The following is a 23,497-nucleotide window of genomic DNA, read 5'->3' on the forward strand; positions in this document are numbered from 1 at the left end:
GGCTAAATTGCTGGCTTTGAAAGCAGACCAGGGCAGGCCAGCAGCACGGTTCGATTCCCGTAACAGCCTCCCGAACAGGCGCCGGAATGTGGCGACTGGGGGCTTTTCACAGTAACTTCATTGAAGCCTACTCGTGCCAATAAGTGATTTTCATTTCATTTCATGTTCTCGCCTTTGCCTTGTTAATAGCGTGGAGGCGAGTTCGGCTTGGGTGGAGGTCTCCTACTCTGCCCAGTGCCTCGGTCTGGTTGGGGGACCTCATGGAGTTTTTGTATTGAAGGTCAAATACACCGTCAGGGGGCAGGTTTAGAGGTTCTATCTGAGACGCAGCCACTCATTTCCTTTATAAAGAGCGAGTCACTGTCAGTTATTGGGGGAATGGAGGTTAGCTTACAGTTGGGAGGTTTTTTTTTGTGGATGTGTTCCAAACTGTTGGTCGTGTTTCTTTTACATTGTAACCTGTGGCATCCATTTTTATATGGTTATATTGTTAAAAATGAAAAATCTTTAATCAAGATATTTTGAAAAGGAATGGTGTGTAGCTTTGCTGATTGTCCATTTTTCATGTGTATTCCTGTCCCACATTCAAAGCGGTGATCAGGACCTTCCTTACTTTCCATATTTTGCTATTTTCTGCTTGTGAAAGTGAAGCCATCAGATTCAAGTGCAACAAAACATTTGCAAATAAAATGTCACCCAGAAATGTGGTACCAAATGTTTGCGTACACGTATACATGCACATGCATGCACACTTGGACATCTCCTGTAACATCGGGCCGACCCTCTGTGGAGTGGCAATCACCATTGGATTGCCAGAATGCTTCTTTTTACTTACCCTAGACTGGTGTCGCACCTTTTCTGGCCAGACATCCGATCCAAGCCTGCAGCACAGGGAACAGCAGCTCTGGGAACAGCAGCGTCCGGGGAAGCCACACCCCATACTTACAGCATTAGCTGCTGTGAAGTGGTGAGCTTACATGTCCCAGCCGCTTTGATAGGAGAGAAGGTAAGTGGATAGGATAGATCGGGAAGAAGGGGGTCAGGTAATGGTGTAAGAGCCCTTCCTGTTGATTCCCATATTTCCCATTTTATTTTGTGGTTATCATTTTGATCTATGGATATTTAATGGACATATACCTTTAAGTCGAGCAGAGGAAGTGAGGAACTCAAAAGTTTCAAAATAGTACACTCTGCTATTGGAGATTTAGATTTTGAACAGAAGAACCCAGACTTTATGGCACCCGAAAGATCGGAGGGATTTGACTCAATGCGTTGGCTGGTGGCCAATGGATTGGCCAAAGACCCAATTCTACCCAGCATCTGACAGTGATTGTGTTCAGCCAGGTGGGAGTTTTCAGAGAACCCAGAGAACACTCCGGGATGCTGAGAGAAGAAGCTGTGAGTTTCTCTCTCTCTCTCTCTCCCTCTCTCTTTCTGAAATAAAGGTTTCCTGCCTGCTGTTTCTGAGACTGCAGAGAAGTTTGGAGATCCTGATGAATCTTGAGTGAAAACGATTACAGACTGAAAGCAAAGATCTCATCCAACGGGAGGACTAGACTGAAGAAACATGCACTGGAAAAGGTCCATCTGAAGCAGAGTGTTTTATTCTTTTACTTTTCATTTTATTATTTCTTATACCCCTCATTCCCCTCTGTGTTTGTCTGTCCTGTGTGTGCGTAGAGGGTCGGGTGAGTTAAAGAAGGCGGGTTAAAAATTAGATATTGGTCAACCAGTTATATTTGCTGCCTATTTAATTATAGTTATTGTTATTAATAAAAATTAATTGCCCTTAAATTTACAAACTTGGTGACTAGTTATTGGGCAGCCACAAACCAAAGACTTTGGGTATTTTCTTTTTAAAAATTTTTCCATTAAGGGACAATTTAGCGTGGCCAATCCACCTACCCTGCACATCTTTGGGTTGTGGGGGTGAGACCCACGCAGACATGGGGAGAATGTGCAAACTCCACATGGACAGTGATCTGGGGCCGGGATCAAACCTGGATCCACAGCGTCGTGAGGTAGCAGTGCCAATCACTGCTCCACCGTGCCGCCCTCTACTTTTGGTATTTTCTAAGAATTAATAGTTAATTTCAAGTGTGTTGTGATTGCCGGTCAAGTGAGGCTGGAATTGACCGTGCACTAGACCGGAGTATCGTAACATAATTTGTGGGCTCGGTTCCGTGATCTTTGGAAGAGTGCAGTAAGAAGTCTTACAACACCAGGTTAAAGTCCTACAGGTTTGTTTGGAATCACTAGCTTTCAGAGCGCAGCTCCTTCATCACTCACCTGATGAAGGAGCTGTGCTCTGAAAGCTAGTGATTCTAAAAAAAACGGTCGGACTGTAACCTGGTGTTGTAAGACTTCTTACTGTGCCCACCTCAGTCCAACGCTGGCATCTCCACATCTTTGGAAGAGTAGACGGTGGTGTTTGGGATATAAATTAAAGAGGCACCAGGTTTGCAATAGTATAACAGGATGGCTCTGCAAGCTGCTAAGGAATTGCATTGTTAGTAAGGAATGAAGTTAAATCGATAGCAAGGAACGATAGAGGATCAGAAGGCATAGAATCTCTGGGGGTAGAGTTGAGGAATCACAAAGGTAAAAAGACCCTGATGGGAGTTATGTACAGTCCCCCTAGCAGTAGTCAGGATGTGGGGTAGAAAATAAATCAGGACATAAAGAAGGCATGTAAAAAAGGCAATATCACAATAATCATGTGGGACTTTAATATGCAGGTGGACTGGGAAAATCAGGTTGGTAGTGGATCCCAAGAAAACGAATTTGTGGAATGTTTAAGAGATGGTTTTTTGGAGCAGCTTGCGGTAGAGCCCACTAGGAAATAGGCAGTTCTGGATTTGATGATGTGTAATGAGGCAGACTTGATTAGGGAACTTAAGGTGAAGGAACCCTTATGGAGCAGTCACCACAATATGATAGAATTTACGCTGCAGTTTGAGAGGGAGAAGCTGGAATCAGATTTAACGGTATTACAATTAAATAAGGGTAACTACAAAGACATGTGGGTGGAGCTGGCCAGAATTGATTGGAAAAGGAACCTAGCAGGGAAGATAGTGGAACAGCAATGGCAGGAGATTTTGGGGGTTATTCGGGAGGCACAGCAGAAATTCATCCCAAGGAGGAGGAAACATGCGAAAGGGAGGACAAGACATCCATGGTTCATGAGGGAAGTCAAGGACATCGTAAAAGCAAAAGAAAAAGCATACAAAGTGGCGAGGATTAGTGAGAAGCCAGAGGATTGGGAAGCCTTTAAAAGCGATCAGAGGACAACTAAAAAAACAATCGGGGAGAGATGAAATATAAGTGTAAGCTAGCTAGTAATACAAAAGAAGATAGGAAGAGTTTTTTTCAATATATAAAAGGTAAGAGAGAGGCAAAAATAGACAATGGATTGACATCACCAAACACACAACTATTGAACAATCGAACACAACACAGCCCAACTCCCTAATATACCAAGATACTTTTGCACTTGATAGGTCATTTTTCCATGTAGTTGGCAGTTCCTCCCAACTTGGTGTCTCACACTATATAAAATACCTTCCCAGCTATCAGTTGCCAATTGAAACAAGTGAAAGTACTGCAAAACAATGAAGGGAAATATTGCCAATTAATGAAGTACAAACACTTCAAATTAAAGTTAGAATAGTTGGAAGGGGGGGGAAGGAACTTATGCGAATCGTAAACTACAATGTGAAAAATATTTGGGCAATTTGACCAAATTTTGGTCATTCATTTTCCTCACAAACATTATTTTGTTGCTATTTAATAAAATCACTGAAGTCCCTATTTAATAAAATGGGAACATTCTATGACACTAAACATTTCCTGACAGACAGTTATTAGGAGAGTTTATAGCTTACGATATTATTGAGACAATAGTAAAGGTATCTTACAATGGGACCTTAGGTACAAGAATTTCGTATCGTCCATTTTCCACAGTCCAATGCCCACAGAGTTCCAAAATGGTACACTTGCATTTCTGTGTGCTGAACTGGACTGGGTGCCATTTGGTGAGGGCATCAGTGTGTGTGTACTAAACGTCTGCCCAAACTTTGCACGGCAGACACAGCATGAGGTTAATCAGTGTATTAAAGTTTCCAGCTAACAACCACTTCTGTTAACTTTACCCCAGCTGAACACACGTTGAGTTGCTGGAAGGATCCCATGTCCAACACTATTTTAACTAATTACAGCTTATTTCTGGTTGAGTTATTAGGAATTTTCCGATGATCGTCTAAGTGGTTTGGGGTTTTTAGAAGTTATTTCAATTTGCAAAAGTACGGGCAAATGGTGTGGCAGCTTCTGAAGGACATTTTGCTGATTTCCAGGCTTCCACAGAAACTAGATGCAGGAGTAGATATGCCTCTTGGAAGACGGCATGACATGAAGGATAAATAAAGGCCACACAAAGCACAACCAGCTGCTGGAAGAGAGAAGGAGGAGGGCTGGAAGGGGGAGAAGGAGAAGGGCGGGATATCAATGGGAGGATGAATCTGCCAGGGTTCTCAGGGAGCAATTCTCCAACTTGAACGGTGGGTCGGTTGTGGAGCAGTTTGGTGGCCCTCCAGTGACAGAAACTTCTATGATTATTGGCAATGGGGGCCCAACTGGTTCAAGCAAACATGCTTCCAGGAGGCTGAAGATGTCAACAAAGACCTACAGTGAAAGGCCTGAGCCTCCTGAGGCACTGGGGCTCATGCATGTTGAGAGAGCTAATCCCCTCTCTGCCTGTCGAACCTATGTCGGAGATCCCACCTCCTTGGTGCTGGCTCTCTGTGTCCATTCCCTCTGATCTGTGGAATGGCATGTGGCTGAGGAGAAGGCGGTATTGGTGTTGGTGATATTGGTGTTGCTGTTCCACTTGATCCACATCAGAAATTCAAAGAGGAGCGCCATGCCATAAAACTGTCGTGAAAAAGTGGTAGCAGAGAAGGTGAGTGAAGTGCAAGACAGACAAAGTGACTGAAAAGAAGTTGTCAGTCCACCTGACACGCGCTAAAAGCGCTCAGCGCAAAAGTATGCTGCGAACAGCAGACTCTACCTGGCCATGGCTGCAGTTCTTCAGTTTCACTGATCAAATGCTTTGCTGCTTGTCAGTTTCACTGAAGAAGCATTCTCCGCTGTTCACTCACCTCGGTGACCCTGACGAGCTGCTGACAGTTAAGGAAATAGACCCACCCGCCTTTAAATCAAGAATCCTTGGTGAAGTCAGAATTTCTTGACCTTTTTGAACATTTAAATGCTTGATCCAACAACTGCCACGAGGGGGGGTCATAGATAGTATCATGGAATTTACAGTGCAGAAGAAGGCCATTCGGCCCATCGGGTCTGCACTGGCCCTTGGAAAGAGCACCCTACGCCTCCACCCAATCCACGTAACCCACTAACCCCATTTAACCTTTTGGAAACTAAGGGGCAATTTAGCATGGCCAATCCACCTAACCTGCACATCTTTGGACTGTGGAAGGAAACCAGAGCACCTGGAGGAAACGCACGCAGACACGTGGAGAAAGTGCAAACTCCACACAGACAGTCACCCGAGGCCATAATTGAACCTGGGTCCCTGGAACTGTGAAGCAGCGTGTTAGCCACTGTGCCGACCCGGCCGGGGGGGGGGGGGGGGGGGGGGCAGGGGTGCACCCCATACGCTTGCAAACCCACCCGGTTGAAACCTGATAGAGGGTGCACGCCGTCAGCATCTTGGCCTAACAGCATTTTCAGGGGCTTTAACTCGCCTGCCAATGGGCGTACAAATTGATCCCCCCCCTGCAGATTATTTTCCCAATTTGCTTTGTATCATCATCAAACTGAAATATATCCCTTGGTGACAAAGAGATCTGAAGACCATAACCAAATAAAGTATCATTTATATGAAAGTGCACAAATTTGCAAGTTGATGCAGTGAAATCTGCATTCGATCTCTAAGGAATGTAAAGGCTGTAAATGCCTCTAAATTAAATCAATGAGAGCTCATTCTGAGCCATTGACGGAATAACATCCCATAAAAGGAAGTTTACTGAAAAATCATAATTTTAGAGCCAGATCTGGATTATGTTGGCACCATTCTGTTTAACTTATTATTTTGCCTTTCCAGTAGGCAATGTTTTAGGTATGGTGAATGCATTCACCATTGAAAGTCAGACATCTCAATTGAATTGCTTCTTTTCCTAAGGGGATGAATCATCGACTGCACTCAATGTGCACCTCCTCTGAAAATTCCTTCGTGGAAGAATGCTGAGCAAAACATTATCAAATAACAAGAACTCTGGGCTGGATTCTCTGTTTCTGCATGTTGACGCCAATGAAGAATCCGTGGACTTTCACGTCAGAACAATCGGCGCCAAACCCGCACCGATTCTGCTACCGGTGAGGGGTTAGCACCGGCGCCGCGTGGAACACCATCGAATCCCATGAAAAATGGTACGGGAATTTCCGGGTCCGTGATGGACACTCGCAGGGCTGCAGCCGAGCATAAATATACACCCTCCCCAGACACACATACTGACCGCAGCCGAAAAGATGGGACAGTTGTGCTAGAGCGCCCATGCAGTTGATGGGATGGCTGGGGCCAGAGGGCACTCAGGGCGGTGTCCCAGGAGGGTCACCTATACAACCCAGGGCACCAGGTTTAAAGAGGGCTTCAGAGGGATGCACAGCCGCATGGCTGTCTTGTCAGCTGTGGTAATGGTGTTGTGTACCCATCCACCCTAACCCCACAACCCACCTCCTGGCCACCTCCCACACCTCCCCCCAGCCCTGGCAGAAGCCCCCCCGGCCAACGGCATGGCTATCGGCAATGCATGGCGATGTATGGACGCTGTCCGTACGCCCTCTCTCTCTCTCTCTCTCAGCAGCCACCATGCCATGTTCACGATTTGTGAGAGCACACGTGGACTGCGCCGTCGGGAACTCAGCGGAGAATCGTGGGTGGGCCCACTAATGATATGTGAACGGTGTTGCAACTGCGCACGACGTGCATCACATTAACGCCAAGGAGGCCGAGTATCGCACGCCCCAATTTCGGCGCCAGTTAACAGAGACTCCCTCTATCTTTAGATGGTCATAGGAGCAGCTGTTCCATGCTAAACTGTGAGTGAAAGATGATGATGTTGGGTTCTGAAGAATATTTGAAGCTTGCAGCACAAGCTTTTACCAATGAAGGCAATATTTCCTCACTTAATCAGTGATTGCTTATTCAGATCATTCTCTTGCTGAGGAAGGCAAGGACAAATGTTAAACCTTTAAAAATAATTTTTTGCTCCCTTACGGGATATGGGCATGGCTGGCCAGACCAGCATTTGCTTCTCTTCCCCAATTGCCCTTGAGAAGGTGGTGGTGAGCTGCCTTCTTGAACCGTTGCAGTCCCTCGGTTTGGGGACACCCACTGCCCTGTTAGGAAGGGGGTCCCAGGATTTTGACCCAGTGACAATGACGGAACGGCAATGTATTTTCAAGTCAGGGTGGAGGGGAATTTCCAACACAGACCTGGTGATGTTCCCAGGTATCTGCAACCCTGGTCTTCTAGATAGTGGCAGTCATGGGTTTGGAAGGTGCTGCCTAAGGAGCCTTGGTGAGCTCCTGCAGTGCATCTTGTCGATGGTACACACAGCTGCTTCTGTGCGTCAGTGGTACAAGGAGTAAATGTTTGTGGAAGGGCTGCCTATCAAGCAGAGCTGCTTTGTCTTGGATGGTGTCGAGCTTCTTGAGTGTTATTGGAGCTGCACTCATCAAAGCAAGTGGACAGAATTCACACCCCTGACTTGTGCCTTGTAGATTGTGGGCAGGCTATGAGGAGTCAGGAGGTGAGTTACTCGCCACAGTATTCCTGCCCTCTGACATGCTCTTGTCGCTGTAGTATTTATAGGGCTAGTCCAGTTCAGTTTCTGGTCAATGGTATCTCCTGGAATGTTGAGTCTTCAAGAAGAGTCAAACGGACTCGCAACGCTAGCTCTGTGTCTCTCTCCACAGATGCTGCCAGGCCTTCTGAGTTTGTCCAGCATTTTCTGTATTTATTTTAAACATCTAATAGCCAGTTGATGAAGGAGGAGACCAGAAGTCATAGCACCAGTGCCAATAGTGTCCCTTCATTTGTGCCCAGCTTGTTGCCCAATGAATGTCCCACGCCTGTATATGCTTACTCTTATTTTGTACAATTAACATCAAAGAGCTGTTTGAAGACATATTTGTGATAAAGATGAGTGACAATTCTGGAATCCATCTGGGTGACCTGCATCTCACAGAATTGTTACATAATGAAGAACATTTGGAGTCTGTAAAATGTCCTCCAAGTGTGAAACTATGCTAGCATTTGCAGGAAGTTAGACTGTCCTGGCAATGGAACCAGTTAGTCATCGTTTGCTGGTGGGTGAGCTTTACAGAATTTAATGATATGTATTAAACCTTTTCGGTAGGTGACCATGGGCCTTCCTGCCCCAGGTATTCAAATTATTGGTTTTCTTATAGATTTCATAGAATTTACAGTGCAGAAGGAGGCCATTCGGTCCATCGGGTTTACACCGGCTCTTGGAAAGAGCACCTTATCCAAGCCCATACCTCCACTCTATCCCCATAACTCAGCAACCCCATCCAACACTAAGGGCAATTTGGACACTAAGGGCAATTTAGCCTGGCCAATCCACCTAATGTGCACATCTTTGGACTGTGGGAGGAAACCGGAGCACACGGAGGAAACCTACACAGATACAGGGAGAACGTGCAGACTCCACGCAGACAATGACCCAAGCCGGGATTCGAACCTGGGACCCTGGAGCTGTGAAGCATTTGTGCTAACCACTATGCTACCGTGCTGCCCACACTATGCTACCGTGCTGCCTTCTTGCATTCAAACAGGGTTCTTCCCAGTCTGTCATCTGCTCTTCAACAAATAGCTGACTTTGAAAGCAGGCCAAGGCAGTGAGCAGCACGCATTCATTTCCCGTACCAGCCTCCCTGAACAGGTGCTGGAATATGGCGACTAGGGACTTTTCACAGTAACTTCATTTGAAGGCTACTGGTGACAATAAGCTATTTTCATTTCATTTCATTTCACTACCAGTGACAAAACCAAGATAGTGCAAATCAAGAGACCTCACCTCTGGGATCCTGTGAAATTTAGAGGCTGAGTTTAATCTGTGGTGCGGCATTCCTTACAGAACTGGAAAAGGGGGTGCCATTTTTGTTATCATGGCAGGAGCCGGCATCCACACAATTCATTAAGAAATTTAAAAGGCTGGTGCCGGGCCTGTGAATCACGGGAAAATGCCTGCCAGTGTGGGTCTCCATTGGAGCATCCTGCCATTGGGTTACTTTTCAGTAAATCTGGGTGGACTATAAAAGCAGACATGCTCTGCAAGAAAGCTATAGGTTGCACATCTGTTCGCTTTGAAGTTTACTCCATTTTTGCTCTCTGAAACTTCAGAACCATTAGCTGGCTTTGAATTTCACCCCCATAACCCCCCCCCCCCCCCCTCCCCCCCACCACCACCTTATTAAAATCCATTATCCTCTGACACCCTTCACCCTACACCCCAGAAATTATGTCAAAGCCAACAATATATCGAAGCAAGGACGTAGAGCATTCCCACAGTTCAGTGATGTCTCCCTGCAGATTCTCCTACAGGCTGTCAGAGAATGGGGGAAGGAGTTATTTCTGACCGATGGCAAAGAAGGTGGCTTGATGAAGATTGCACAGGTGGTTAACAACCATGGGGGTCCACCAACGATCCTGGCTCCAGTGCAGGAAATGGGCCAACAACCTCCTTAGATCCTGTTGGATAAGTGGCCCATTGGCAAATGGGCATCAGGCTGTGTATTTGTGAAAGTGTGCAGCTAGGCTAGGCAGGTGTGATTAGCCCCAGCACCACCTGGTACTTGTGACAGCGTGTGACAGCTTGGCTTAAGTATGTCATTAAACCTTCACTTTCTCCCTCTGAACCGAGACACATAATAAGAGAGAAAGGGTGAATACGGCCCGAAGAGTGCCTGATTTGAGGGTCCTCACGCCTGCTGAAGAGGGAACACTCCATATTGCTGGAGAACAGAGAGTGGGATCCATAGCTGACAATCAGGCTGGAGTGGCAAGGGAGCAGAGTGAGAATGCATCCAACTTGGGAGTTACCATTATGGGTATTCAGCATCTCGAGAGGTATTGTGTTGTGCTCACAGATTCTGTGAACTGTGCTTCTTTTTGCTCTCCTTCACAATTTCCTGGAACCCAGACCGTCCAGGACCTATTTCTTTGGTCGGAGCTTGAAGATTTACTGAAACAATTTAAAATCATTTCTGTGGTACATTATAGTGAAGGAGTGAAAATAGCAGCTTCAAGCCAAGAATTTGTTGGGATCATAGATGTGAGGCACAGCAGTGATGGGCTGTTCAAAACTTATTCTATAATAATGCTGAAACCATGAAGTTATTCTGCCGTGAAGACCGAAGTGTGGGTGTCAAAAGATTCCCCCTCCCTTGCTAGCAACTAGAATGTGGGAACAGCAAATGGGACTCAGCAAAACAAAATGCATTCGGGAATCTTCCTGTCGACATTCCCAAAGACCCTTCTGCAACGGAGTGTGAGTTCAAGGTTTTTATGTGCTATTTTCCCAAGAGTATGTAGAATGTTAATTTTTAACCAATCCATGGTTAAGAATATTGTGGGGTAAAAGAGGAATCTCTCAGATCCATTTATTTTACATTTGCAGAATATTTGTCCTCACAATGGATCGCTTCATATATTTTCCCACTTCAGCTATGGAGGAGGACCCAAATCTCTTCCAGGTTTCTCGTGTAACTGCTGGTGGAGAACCTCAAAATGTGCTGAAATCCTATTTCACCAACTGACAAGAGGCTTCCAGATTACTGGGGAGTTGGCCTTGCGTTTTGTCAAGTCTATCACCGAATAGGCCGAACAGACTCACTCACTCCCAGGAACTTATGGAGGTAAGGAAAGTGCACCTTTGTGGGTTAAGGCTTCTACAACTCTTTTTCGATTAGGTCCTTTCCAGATTTAGGTTGCTCCGTTGGAACTGAGTATAATGACCCAGGGTGGTGTAACCATGCCCTGAACATGCTCATGACCTTCTTTCTGCAATTAGTGACGGCTCCTGGCCCAGCAAAGTATCAGTGAGTTAATCCACATAAAGTTCGTCAGCTTTTTAAAATTCTTATTTATTCCCAGCATGTTGGCGGCTGGCATTCTTTGCTCATCACTAGTCGTCATGAGGGGGCTGGACAGAGTAGACCAGGAGAAACTTATCCCCAAAGGATCAAGAACGAGATTTAAAGTCATTTGCGAAACAAACAGACCCTGTGTGAGAAGAATCTTTTTCACACGGCGAGTGGTTAGGTTTCTGGAATGCACTGCCTGGAAGTGTGGTGGAGGCAGGTCCAATTGAGGCATTCAAAAGGCCTTTTGATGATTAATTGAATACAAATAATGTGTAGGGGTGCGGAGAAAATGCAAGTCATAACGCTCATTTTGGAGAGCTGGTACAGACCCAAATGGCCGAATGGTCTCCTTCTGCACTTGTAGCAATTCTGTGATTCAGTAAGAACGTGCTGGTGGGCCTTCGTCTTGAGGAAGTGCAGTTCTAAAGGGGCATGAATGAACCATTTGCGTTTTCTCTTCACAATCACTTCTGTTGAGACCAGTCTTTTTATTTCCTTATGTTTTAGGCCCTATTCAAATTCCCAAATTTTTATGGTGGGATGTTACCTCAGTGAGCCCAGGCTTTAGGATTACTAATACAGTAACAGGACTATAAGGCAATATGCTGCTTCTCCAATGCCAGTGATCAAAGCTACCAGTGTTCCACAGGATCCATACAATCCTTACAGTGCAGAAGGAGGCCATTCAGCCCATCAAGTCTGCACCGACTCTCTGAAAGAGCACTCTACCTAGGCCCACTTCCCCACATTATTCCCGTAACCCCACCTAAACTTCATATCTTTGAACACTAAGGGGCAATTTTAGCATAGCCAATCCACCTAACCAGCACATCTTTAGAGTGTTGGAACAGAGTCAAAGTATCTGCATGAAACACTCCTATGCAGAATACAACTCGATGCAGCATTGAATTTATTCTACTCTGCTGTAATAATGCACCATAGTCCCAAATTAGAATGGTGAACCCTGATAATCTCAAAAATGCCTCTATTAATGACACAGATACATGTTATACTAATTTATTGATTCACTTGGGGACACAATTACAGACTGAGCAAGTGCAGCCTGAAGGACAGAGACCCCTGTGTTCCTGACATTGTTCTGAACAAAATATTACTTGGGCCTACTTTGGAGACAGCTCTCCCCCAAGTCTGAGGCACTCCGCTTGGTAAGATGATGGAAGAGAAAGGCCATTCAGTCCATCTTAATTTATCCATCCAGAGAGACTATTTTTTTCTTGTAGTGTCCAGCTGTTTGTTGAAGCTTTCCAGGAATCCAACCATCAATAATCTATTTAGAAACTTCACTCCGTGTGCTGACCATTCGCCGTGTGAACGGCAACTTCCTGATATCTTAAGTTTAACTTTTGTTGGTTTGGATCAGCGCCACCTCGTCCTACTCGCTCCATTTATTTTGAAGCAATGCTTTAGATTTTATTGTAAGAAGTCTTACAACACCAGGTTAAAGTCCAACAGGTTTGTTTCAAACACGAGCTTTCGGAGCACGGCTCCTTCTTCAGGTGATTCACCTGAAGAAGGAGCCGTGCTCCGAAAGCTCGTGTTTGAAACAAACCTGTTGGACTTTAACCTGGTGTTGTAAGACTTCTTACTGTGCTCACCCCAGTCCAACGCCGGCATCTCCACATTTAGATTTTATTGTTCCAGTCCTTGAACTGTGCTGCATACATCTACAAAAATACAGGCTGAAAAAAATGTATTTTGTCTCATCTTCCAGTGTTTAAATACTTCCCTCGATTCTTTGTGAACAGAAAGGGACATTCAAGCTGTAGTCTGATGAGAATTTGAATAGGGCCTAAAAGATAGGGAAATAAAAAGACTGGTCTCAATAGAAGTGCTTGTGGAGCTGTCAGATGTTCAATTTGATCATTATTTTCTCTGGCCTAATAAAGTACGTAAAGTCACCACAGTTCCAGATGACCATAGTCTGATTTCCCCTTTTGAGAGGTAGAGCTGGCTGGTGGTGATTTAAGCTGAGGGTCACCCCATCTCAGGTGAGGGGCAAGGTTGAGAAGGAGGGGCCTTCATGAATGACCACAGCCAGTACGGAATTGAACCCACGCTGCTGGCCTCGCTCGGTATCATGAACCAGCTGCCCATCCAACTGAGCTGAAACGGCCCTGTGTAGGCCTCTGGCCTAATACCTGCAGTTTAGGCTATGTGATCCGACACTCTATTCATTGCATTGGTTGGACACGTTTTGCCACCTGTGCACAGGTATACTTCATGCCCGCGCAATGGGTCCTCTGCCCTTTCTTTCTTGGCCATCAGTTTAGGCCGACCCTTCCGAAAGCTGAAAGCCTGCTTGAACCATTTGCAAGGGCCTTTAGACACATGTGAACCCACTCACCTTAATTTGGCAGCACCGCATTGATTTGCAGTCATAACCCTGTCAGCTCGTGACATATGTGAGCCCCCCCCCCCCCTATCTCACTCCCTGCGCAGGGAACAAATGTCACCGTGCTTATGATCTGACCATGCACCTCAGACTTCTGCACATGGTCTTGATGTCTTTTCAATAAATTTTCCAACTGAACAAAGAAGTAACTGAACAAGTGCTGCTGGCAGAAAGAAAATAAGCTGGGAAGCATTTTGAGGCCTAGTACAAGACTTTGGAAAAACATGTTCGATTCCCTCATGTAAGACCCTCCCCAAAAAATTGCAAGAAAGGAACTATCTTGGTTGTTTTTCTCCAGTGCATGACAGATCACCCAATGGCATTTGTAGGAGGAGGAAATGAAGCAGAATATTTAGTTTAGAGGAATGTTGACTTCAAAGGAATTTGAGAGCACCAAGTAGGGAAAATGGCAAATGAAATGATGTGTAACTTTCACCACAGCCAGCATTCCAACACAGCGTCTGTCATTAACTTTCACATTTTGGAAGGAGCAGCAGAACGGTTTGGCAAATTGCTTTTCTTGTACTCAGTTAGGAATCCTCCATTACGTTGAGACAATTCTCAGGTAAAATGATTTACACTCACCAAAAAAAGCAATGGAGGCTAGATGAATTTCAAAACTGAGATCTTCTTATGGGGAGGGGTATTATGGGATACAAGAGCAACGCGAGTGAATGGAGTTAAGATACAGATCAATCACGAATTACTTGAATGGCCGAGTAGGCTCGACGGCCTCCCGGCTTACTCCTGTTCCACAAATGCCAAAAACGTTAGGTTTGCAACAACTTGTATTTATTCATTTATCAACGCAATAATATCCCCCTAGGCGCTTCACAGGAGTGTTGCAAAGCAAAATTTGACACGGAGCTGCACAAGGTGATATCAGGGCTTGTGTAAGTTTACAATGAAACCCAAAATTGTGGAGTCGGAAGATATGGGTTGTTCCTGTACAGGCAAAGTGAAAACGTGAAAGTCGCCAGAGTCCCAGATGACTATAGGCTGCTCACTCCCTTTTTGAGAGAGGGATTTGACTGCTAGTGACTTAACCTGAGGGTCACCACTCCTCAGGCAAAGTGAAGAAGGCGTGGCCTTCATGAATAACCTCAGTCGGTATGGGAATAGCACTAAAGTAACAGCAAAGTATCAGTGAGTTAAATTTCTTATTCATTCCCAGGATGTGGCATTGTTGGCATGGCTGACATCCTTTGTTTATCTCTAGTCGTCCTAATGGGACTGTACAGAGAAGATAGGGAGAAACTGTTCCCGCGCATAAAAGGATAACAATAATCTTTACTGTCACAAGTAGGCTTACATTCGCACTGCAATGAAGTTACTGTGAAAAGTCCCTCGTCGCCACATTCTGGTGCCTGTTCGGGGACACAGAGGGAGAATTCAGAATGTCCAAATTACCTAGCAGCACGTCTTTCGAGACTTGTGGGAGGAAACCGGAGTACCCAGAGGAAACCCGCGCAGACATGGGGGGAACGTGCAGACCCAAGCTGGGAATCGAACCTGCGACCCTGGAGATGTGAAGCAACAGTGCTAACCACTGTGCTACCATGCCGCTCCCACTGTGCTGCCCATCAAGAACGAGAGAGCACAGATTTACAATGATTAGGTCTGGAGTGCACTGCCCTGGAAGTGTAGTAATGGAGGCAGGTTCACTCGAGGCACTCAAGAGGGCATCAGATGAGCATGTGAATAGCAATAATGTGCAGGGGTACGGGGAGAAGGCAGGGATTTTCCTGTTATTATCTTGAATTCTTTAATCAGATCACCCCTTAACCTTTGAAATTCTAGAGAAAACAGGCCTAATTTGTATAATCTTTCTTCATAATTAACCCCCTACAGTCCAGGTATCATTTTTGTAAACCTACGTTGCACTCCCTCCAAGGCCAAAATATCCTTTCTGAGGTGTGGTGCCCAGAACTGCTCACAATACTCCAAGTGGGGTCTAACCAGGTTCTTGTTAAACTGCAGCATCACGTCTGTGCCCTTATATTCCAGTCCTCTAGATATTAAGGCCAGCATTCCATTTATTTTGATTACCTTCTGCACTTTCTCGTGGCATTTTAAAGGTCCATGTACCCAAACGCCCAGGTCTCTTGACATCCACTGAATTTAGCTTCATACCATCTAGAAAGTACTCTGATCTGTCCTTTTTGGTCCAAAATGGTTAACCTCACACTTGCTTACATTGAAATCCATTGTCCACAGTTTTGTCCATTCACCTAGTTTATCAATATCCCTTTGTAATTTTATGCTATCATCTACACTGTTAATTAATGGAATCATTCATTACCAAAAAATAAAAAAGGAGAGTGCAATAAGTGGATCCGAGGCAAAGGATCTTCACTTTACCTTTAAATTATTTTTGACCTGGAGCAAGTATTGCTGATAAGTCTGTGTGTGTGTGTTTTTCAGCATGATTTGCCCCAAGTTGTTCAAACGGATGCAAGATTGCGGAATTTCAAATGCAAATTAGACCCAATGTAAATTGAGTTTACTGCAGTTTTTCATGCTGGTTTAACAAAAACAAAATCACGACAAATTGGCCCTGCCCAAAATTTGGCCAAAGCCTCAGATCAAATTACTCTCCATGGTGAGTTTTTAATAATTGTCTCGAATTTCTTTCCTTTCGGGTGAACCTTTAGTGGGCCTATGAAGAGGCTCCTAAAACTAAACTGGTTCTTTTGGGCATAAGGGCACAAATAGGCATGCTTTAATAGCTGTTGAATGTATTTGTCTTTTAATTTACTGAGAGGCTGAACACTCCACACCAACATTTCCGGCAAATGATTCAGCATTATTCTTGCAAACTCATTTTCAGGTATGTAAAATCGCCTTACTCACAGCAGATGGAGAACAACAAATGCTTATATTTTTGTAATTAACAAATTTTGCGCTACAGTAATGGAACTGTGTCAGGTAACCACATTTAAATATCAGGAATAGCTTTTGTGGGCCGAGAGGTCACGAGAGAATGTAACGACATGCCTACCTAAGGGGTCACGTGGTGGGAGCGCAAGAGTTATCCAGGGATCTTGGGCAGTTCACAAGTACTACATATAGCTGGCCTTGATGTTGGTCATTTAAGAAACCCAGAATATTCTACAACCATTAATGCACAATATTTAAAAAAAAACTTTGAGTAGAAACTTGAAGCGGTGAGGGGAGGAGAGGGGTGAGGGGAGGAGGGGGAGGGGTGGGGGAAGAAAATATTTTAAAATGACTAACTCATAGAATCCCTACAGTGCAGAACGAGGGTCTTCAGCCCATCGAGTCTGCATCGGCTCTTTGAAAGACCACCCTACCAAGGCCCATTCCCCAATCCAATTCCTGCAACCACACCCTAAGGGGCAATATAGCGTGGGCAATCCACCTAACATTTTTCTTTCTTTTTTAATATTTAAAGTACCCAATTCATTTATTTTTTCCAATTAAGGATCACTTTAGCGTGGCCAATCCACCTGCCCTGTACATCTTTGGGTGTGAGAGCCACGCAGACACAGGGAGAATGTGCTAACTCCAGACGGACAGTGACATGCGGCCTGGATCGATCCCGATCCTCGGCGCCGTGAGGCAGCAGTGCTAACCACTCCGCCACCGTGCGGCCCCAATCCATCTAACGTGCACATCTTTGGATTGTGGGAGCAAATCAGAAACACCCAGAGGAAACGCACGCAGACACGGTGAGTATGTGCAAACTCCCCACAGACAGTCACCCGAGGTCAGAATCGAACCCAGGTCCCTGGCACTGTGTGGCAGGAGTGCTAACCACTGTGACACCGTGCCGCTTTCTGCACCTAAAGCAGAGTCTCTACCATATCATACTTCTGTGGGAGGCACGGTGGCGCAGTGGTTGGCACTGCTCCTTCATTCTGCCAGGACCTGGGTTCGATCCCGGCCTTGGATGACTGTCCGTGGGGAGTTTGCACGTCCTCCCTGTTACTGCGTGGGTTTCCTCCGGGTGCTCCGGTTTCTTCCCACAGTCCAAAGATGTGCAGGTTAGGTGGATTGGCCATGTTAAACTGCCCGTTAATTTCCAAAGATGTGCAGGTTAGAAGAGGTTTCGGGAAGCGGGCCTTGGTAGTGTGCTCTTTCAGAGGGTCAGTGCAGACTCGATGGGCTGAATGGTCTTCTTCTGCACTGTACGGATTTTATGATTGATTCTAAGTAAGTCTTAAAGCGTCAGAATAAAAAAGGTAGCACTTAATTAATAATCCATCCTTCATTGAGTAATTAAAGAACCTGCTACTGAAGCATTAAAGAGGAAATGAAATAACATTGGACGTTACGTTATGTGGAGTACAGTAGAAGTATCATAATAAAATGTTGGGGAGGGGAGATTTCTCCTCAATTTGACCACTTTTCCTTTGCTATATTACAATTAGAGAATACTTGATGTTAACTGAATGCAGATTGCACGATAAAATGTGAAGCCAGATCTGTTACATTCTCAGAGTTTAACATGTGATGTTTTACTACAGCAGAGAAATATCTCAAATGGTCGCAACTCTGAAATTTTTAGTACGGTGTTACCTGCAGAATGTAACCACGGATGTAATCCTGAAGCGTCCATCCCAGAGAATGTAAGATCTGGAGTACTTCTTCCTGCTTGAGTACGCTAAACAGACGGTCCAACAGGATTTTGAGGCGGATGGGAATGGCCTGGGTACCATAGAGCATTAGGCTACTAATGTCAAACACAACGTTGGACTGGACAATCTCCACCTGACTTTGTTGATAGAGATGATTCACTCGTAGTTTGTCCAGGGCTGCAAGGAAAGAAAATATTGGCATTTGCACATTTGTATATTGATGTTGGTCTTGCATTAGGAAGAATCGAAAGAACAAGAAAAAAAAAAACAGCTGAGGCTTCGAAATGTGTAGTTCAGCCATGCATCATTTTACAAAGCAACCTACAATATATCGAATACATTACTCCCATCAGAATTATTGCTCGACTTTAAAGGTTTTTAATAGCCAAATCTTTATCTCTACAGTCAATATTTCTATTTATAGGAAATGAAAATGCAGGCTATTTACTTTAATACAATATAAAATCCTCACTTTGTGAAGATATTCAAAGATTTCTCACACCACCTATCACAATCGTTCGTCCGAACATTGTCATGAGCGCCATTCACATCCTCTTATCGGCAATTCTGAGGACTAAAGTTACAGCAGAAGTTCTGGAAAAACCAATGCAGAAATCTGGGGCTGGATTCTCCGCTCCTGCGGCTAAGTGCCGGCTTGACCGGGGAATCCGCGGGACGTTTGTGTGAAAAAAATCAGCGTGGACCCGTCACTGATTCCGGTACCGGTGAGGGGTTGGCACCGGTGTCGACTGAGACTCCTGCCTCCCTTGCCGAAAAAGGTTGGAGAATGGCTGGGTTCTGGACAGTGCATACGCACGGCTGACGACTTGCAGCGGTGGCGCCGTACAACATGGCGTCAGCCGTGCGGGGATCCAACCCATCATCCAACAGCCCATCCCCTGGCCAGCCCCCGCCAGTTCCCCCAGCCCTTGCAGAAGTCCCTTCGGCCAGCGACACAGATTCCGGCTGAGTGTGGTGGCGCTGGACACGGTCCGCAGCTGCCACACCGAGTTCATGATTTGTGTGACCACACGTGTTCCACACCAGTGGGAACTCGGCCCATCGGGGTCAAAGCACCGCAGGTGGGCTGGCCGATGAGGCACCAACGGTATTGCGACTGTGCGCGGCATGCGTCACGATGATGCCATTTTGGAGGGGCGCAGCATGGCTGACAGGCTTCAAACTGGTGTTGGCCTTGTTTACGGCGTCGGAGCCCATTCTCCGCCCGACCGCTGAACATGATTTTGGCGTCGGGCAATGGAGAATCCACTTACGATCTCTCAGTGTCAGTTGTGAAGAGATGTTAGAATCTCTACATAGAATCATAGAGTCACTACAGTGCAAAAGGAAGCCATTCGGCCCATCGAGCCTGCATTGGGCAGGCATTATGAGCTGACGTTTATGATTATTTCATTCGAACTGAATATCCCAGCCTCGCTACAATAATTTGATGTGATGTTATTCACCACTCTAAAAGCAAAAGTAAGCCACTTGCTTTATGCAAGTTCATGTGGCTTAACCGCACTCTGGCTGAAAAAAGGGACAAATGTGAAGGCCAATTCTCTGTAAGAGGTTGTGTTGTGTAAACGAATACATGAAGGTAATAGTTTATTGGCAGAGAACGCTGCACAACAGGAAGGAGTCAGGTGGCCTGGATCTCCTATAAAAGCAGTCATAGCATTTAAAATTCGGAAAAATGTAAAATACCACAGGAAATCTATTGATCATTTAAATTATTAATTGCTTCAACCTCGGATTGAAATTTACATCCGCCCATCAGGTAACTAAATAAGAACTTTTCTTGCAGGCCAAACATAGCCACATAATTCACTCCGTATAAGGCAGAAGAAAAGAAATATATAAATGGACAGTGTAGCTGCTAGGAGACTCGGATGGTCTCGCCAGCTGGTTCGTAGTTATGCATACTTTTAAACGGGGTACCTCAAATAATTTCAGGACAGACTCTCTTACGCATGCTCCTGTGCTATGAATCATATAGAAGAATAGCATCATAGAATTTACAGTGCAGAAGGCCATTTGGCCCATCGCGATTGCAACGGCCCCTGGAGCGCCCTATAAGCCGAAGCCTCCACCCTATCCCCACAACCCAGTAACCCCACCTAACCTTTTGGACACTAAGGGGCAATTTAGCATGGCCAATCCACCTAACCTGCACATCTTTGGACTGTGGGAGGAAACCGGAGCACCCAGAGGAAACCCACGCAGACACGGAGAGAAAGTGCAAACTCCACGCGGTCACCGGAGGCCGTAATTGAACCCGGGATCCGGGAGCTGTAAGGCAGCAGTGCTAACCACTGTACCACCGTGCCGCCCTGTGCTTGGAGGAAATAACATTTGGACTTCCACATCTACCTCTTCAGATCATACATAGAAACGTACATAGAAAATAGAAGCAGGAGGAGGCCATTTGGCCCTTCAAGCCTGCTCCGCCATTCATTGTTATCATGGCTGATCATAGATTATCATAGAATTTACAGTGCAGAAGGAGGCCATTCGGCCCATCGAGACTGGAAAGAGCACCCTACCCAAGGACCACATCTCCACCCTATCCCCATAACCCAGTAACCCCACCTAACACTAAGGGCAATTTTGGACACTAAGGGCAATTTATCATGGCCAATCCACCTAACCTGCACATCTTTGGACTGTGGGAGGAAACCGGAGCACCCGGAGGAAACCCACGCACACACGGGGAGGATGTGCAGACTCTTCACAGACAGTGGCCCAAGCCGGAATCGAACCTGGGACCCTGGAGCTGTGAAGCAATTGTGCTATCCACAATGCTACTGCAACATATGGATGATAAGGGCATAGTGTAGGTTAGATGGCCTTTAGATTTTTTCCATGTCGGTGCAACATCGAGGGCCAAAGGGCCTGTACTGCGCTGTATCGTTCTATGAAACACCCTGATCCCGCCTCCCCCTCCCCCATATCCCTTGATCCCTTTAGCCCCAAGAGCTACTTGAGATTACACAATGTTTTCGCCACAACGTTTTGTGGGGGTGAAATCCACAGATTCAGCACTCTCTGGCCACTCATCCTCAGCCCAAAAAGGTTCCCCACCTTATCCTCTATGATTCCTAATTCTGGACACTCCCATCATCGGCAGCATTTCTTTCTGAATCTACCCTGTCTACTCTTGTTAGAATTTTATCACCCAAGATAAAATCTTCTTGATAAGATCTTCTTGAACAGGATGTCTGATGATAATATTCATAATGACGATGATTAAATGTTTGGGGAAGCCACCGCAATGAAGGAATAACCAAAACAATATTCAACTAGCCTATAATTCCATGGGGGAATTCCAAGTTTCTGGTGATAGTTTTCACACAGCCATCTTTCAATAGCACCATACTGGCTGGAAGGAGTATACACATCAACATTCACTCCCCCACACGCAGTGCTGACTACAGGGCAACACTGGCTCAGGCCACTTCAAATATCAGGAAGCAATCTCTTTTCACTCAAATACAAACCGAGAATTGATTTACAGCAACCCAGTTCAGTGCATCTCCGATGTGCTTCTGAGTTCTCTGAAGGCCAGCATCAGCTTTCACTGTAGCTAACCTGCCCTAACATTAGGGATGTGACTTTACATAGAACCCCCCTCCCACCCCAGTTAAGTAGAGGAGGAGGCCATTCAGATATCATGTCTGTGCCGAAACTTGGTAATTATTTTTTTTCTATAAAAATACTTATTTATCCAATTTTGCATGGCCTTTGCTTCCATGTTTCTTTCTGATCTAATCGCTGCCGCCACACGTGTTGCTTTTGCCTCATCTGTGCCATTTTCTCATTCCCATTACATCTACAGCTTAAAAACAGAACATTGTCTGTTCACCTTGCTCCAGCTCTTCTGTTCCGGGAATATATCAATGGTAATCCTTTTTTTTCTTCTGTGCTCTGCTTTTATTTGACTTAATTTAATTTTCTTCACAGTACCATAGAACTTAGAGCCCAGAAGCTGGTCAGAGGCTGGTTTAGCACAGGGCTAAATCGCTGGCTTCGAAAGCAGACCAAGGCAGGCCAGCAGCATGGTTCAATTCCCGTACCAGCCTCCCTGAACAGGCGCCGGAATGTGGCAACTAGGGGTTTTTCACAGTAACTTAATTTGAAGCCTACTTGTGACAATAAGCAATTTTCATTTTCATTTCATTTTTATTCAAGTGATCGGGCATTGCTAGTCTTTAATTGAATTTGTGTTCAATGCCAAACAATGTCCAGGATTTTTAATCACTGGGTAATTGTCATGTCACAGGCGCACCAGTGAGAGAAGAAACAGCTGAGACGCTGACCAGAGAAAACCCACCTGGGGTTCCTTCTACCTCCTTCATTCTCCAACCCGCCTTGACAGTCTAAATCACTGTTTGCTGACTGTGACCACCCAGCAATACCCTTGCAGCAGGCAGAAAGTTCTTTAAATAATTCAAACTAACACTGTTGTCTCCAGAGGAACAGCAAGATCAGCCATGGAGCACCATCCCTGATTGGACCACAAGCCCATCTTTAGATCAGAAGCACTGAGATAATAATAATATCACTGAAGGAAAGTTGCAAGACCACCAAAGGTACCAAACTACAGATTGTATATCTCTTTGATTTTTCTGAACTCTAAGTAAAAAAATCTATCTTTCCCCACTCTGTAATCTACTGGTGTGTGTATGTGAACTTCGAGTGCGTGTCTAATTACAATAAAATTATTTTCTTTGTCCACTTGATTATTTTATGATCACAGCGGGCCAGTAGTTAAACACTCACTGCATTGGCAAGTACATCCCTTTCATAAAAAAACTGTTGTGGTCAAACGAGGAGAGGGAAAAGAGGGAGCCATGCGTCCCCCCTTCACCTGATCATAACTCATCCATTTACCGTTCCAATTTAGAAATGATCCCATCACCCTATCTTCGCCGAAAAATACCCCAAATTTTGAAGCTTTTCCAAATACGTATGAGCTGTATACTTGATTTTATTCAGTGAACCGTTCTGGTACAATTTTCATGCTTCTAAAATCCTTCATTTAACAAGGTGCCCAGAGCTATATGTAATGCTATAATTGTAACATCATCAATGGCAATACAACTTCAACGTAACTTTGGCGCTTTTCTGGTTAATGTGTCTATTGTCTACCTGCATTCCTACCATTAATCATCGACATGTCTGCTTCACTAGGCTTCTCTGTCCTGGCTAGGTAAAAACATGTAAGAAAGTGATGGTAGAAGCCTGGATTCCAACTTTAAGTTGATTGTTTAAAATCCAAAGCATCAGAGCAAACAGC

The 23,497-nt window shown here is 45.2% G+C and overlaps 1 protein-coding gene across 1 annotated transcript in view; it reads right to left on the minus strand.

Annotated features, from left to right (window-relative positions):
• LOC119974510 (zinc finger protein basonuclin-2-like) overlaps positions 1-23,497 on the minus strand; it is a 110,144-nt gene that overhangs the window by 28,736 nt on the left and 57,911 nt on the right. Inside the window, exon 3 of the mRNA XM_038813449.1 lies at positions 18,140-18,375. Within this exon, the coding sequence (XP_038669377.1) occupies positions 18,140-18,375 (236 nt within the window). The remainder of the gene's footprint in view (positions 1-18,139; positions 18,376-23,497) is intronic.

Source organism: Scyliorhinus canicula, chromosome 12, assembly GCF_902713615.1.
Source record: "Scyliorhinus canicula chromosome 12, sScyCan1.1, whole genome shotgun sequence".
Classification (NCBI taxonomy): domain Eukaryota; kingdom Metazoa; phylum Chordata; class Chondrichthyes; order Carcharhiniformes; family Scyliorhinidae; genus Scyliorhinus; species Scyliorhinus canicula.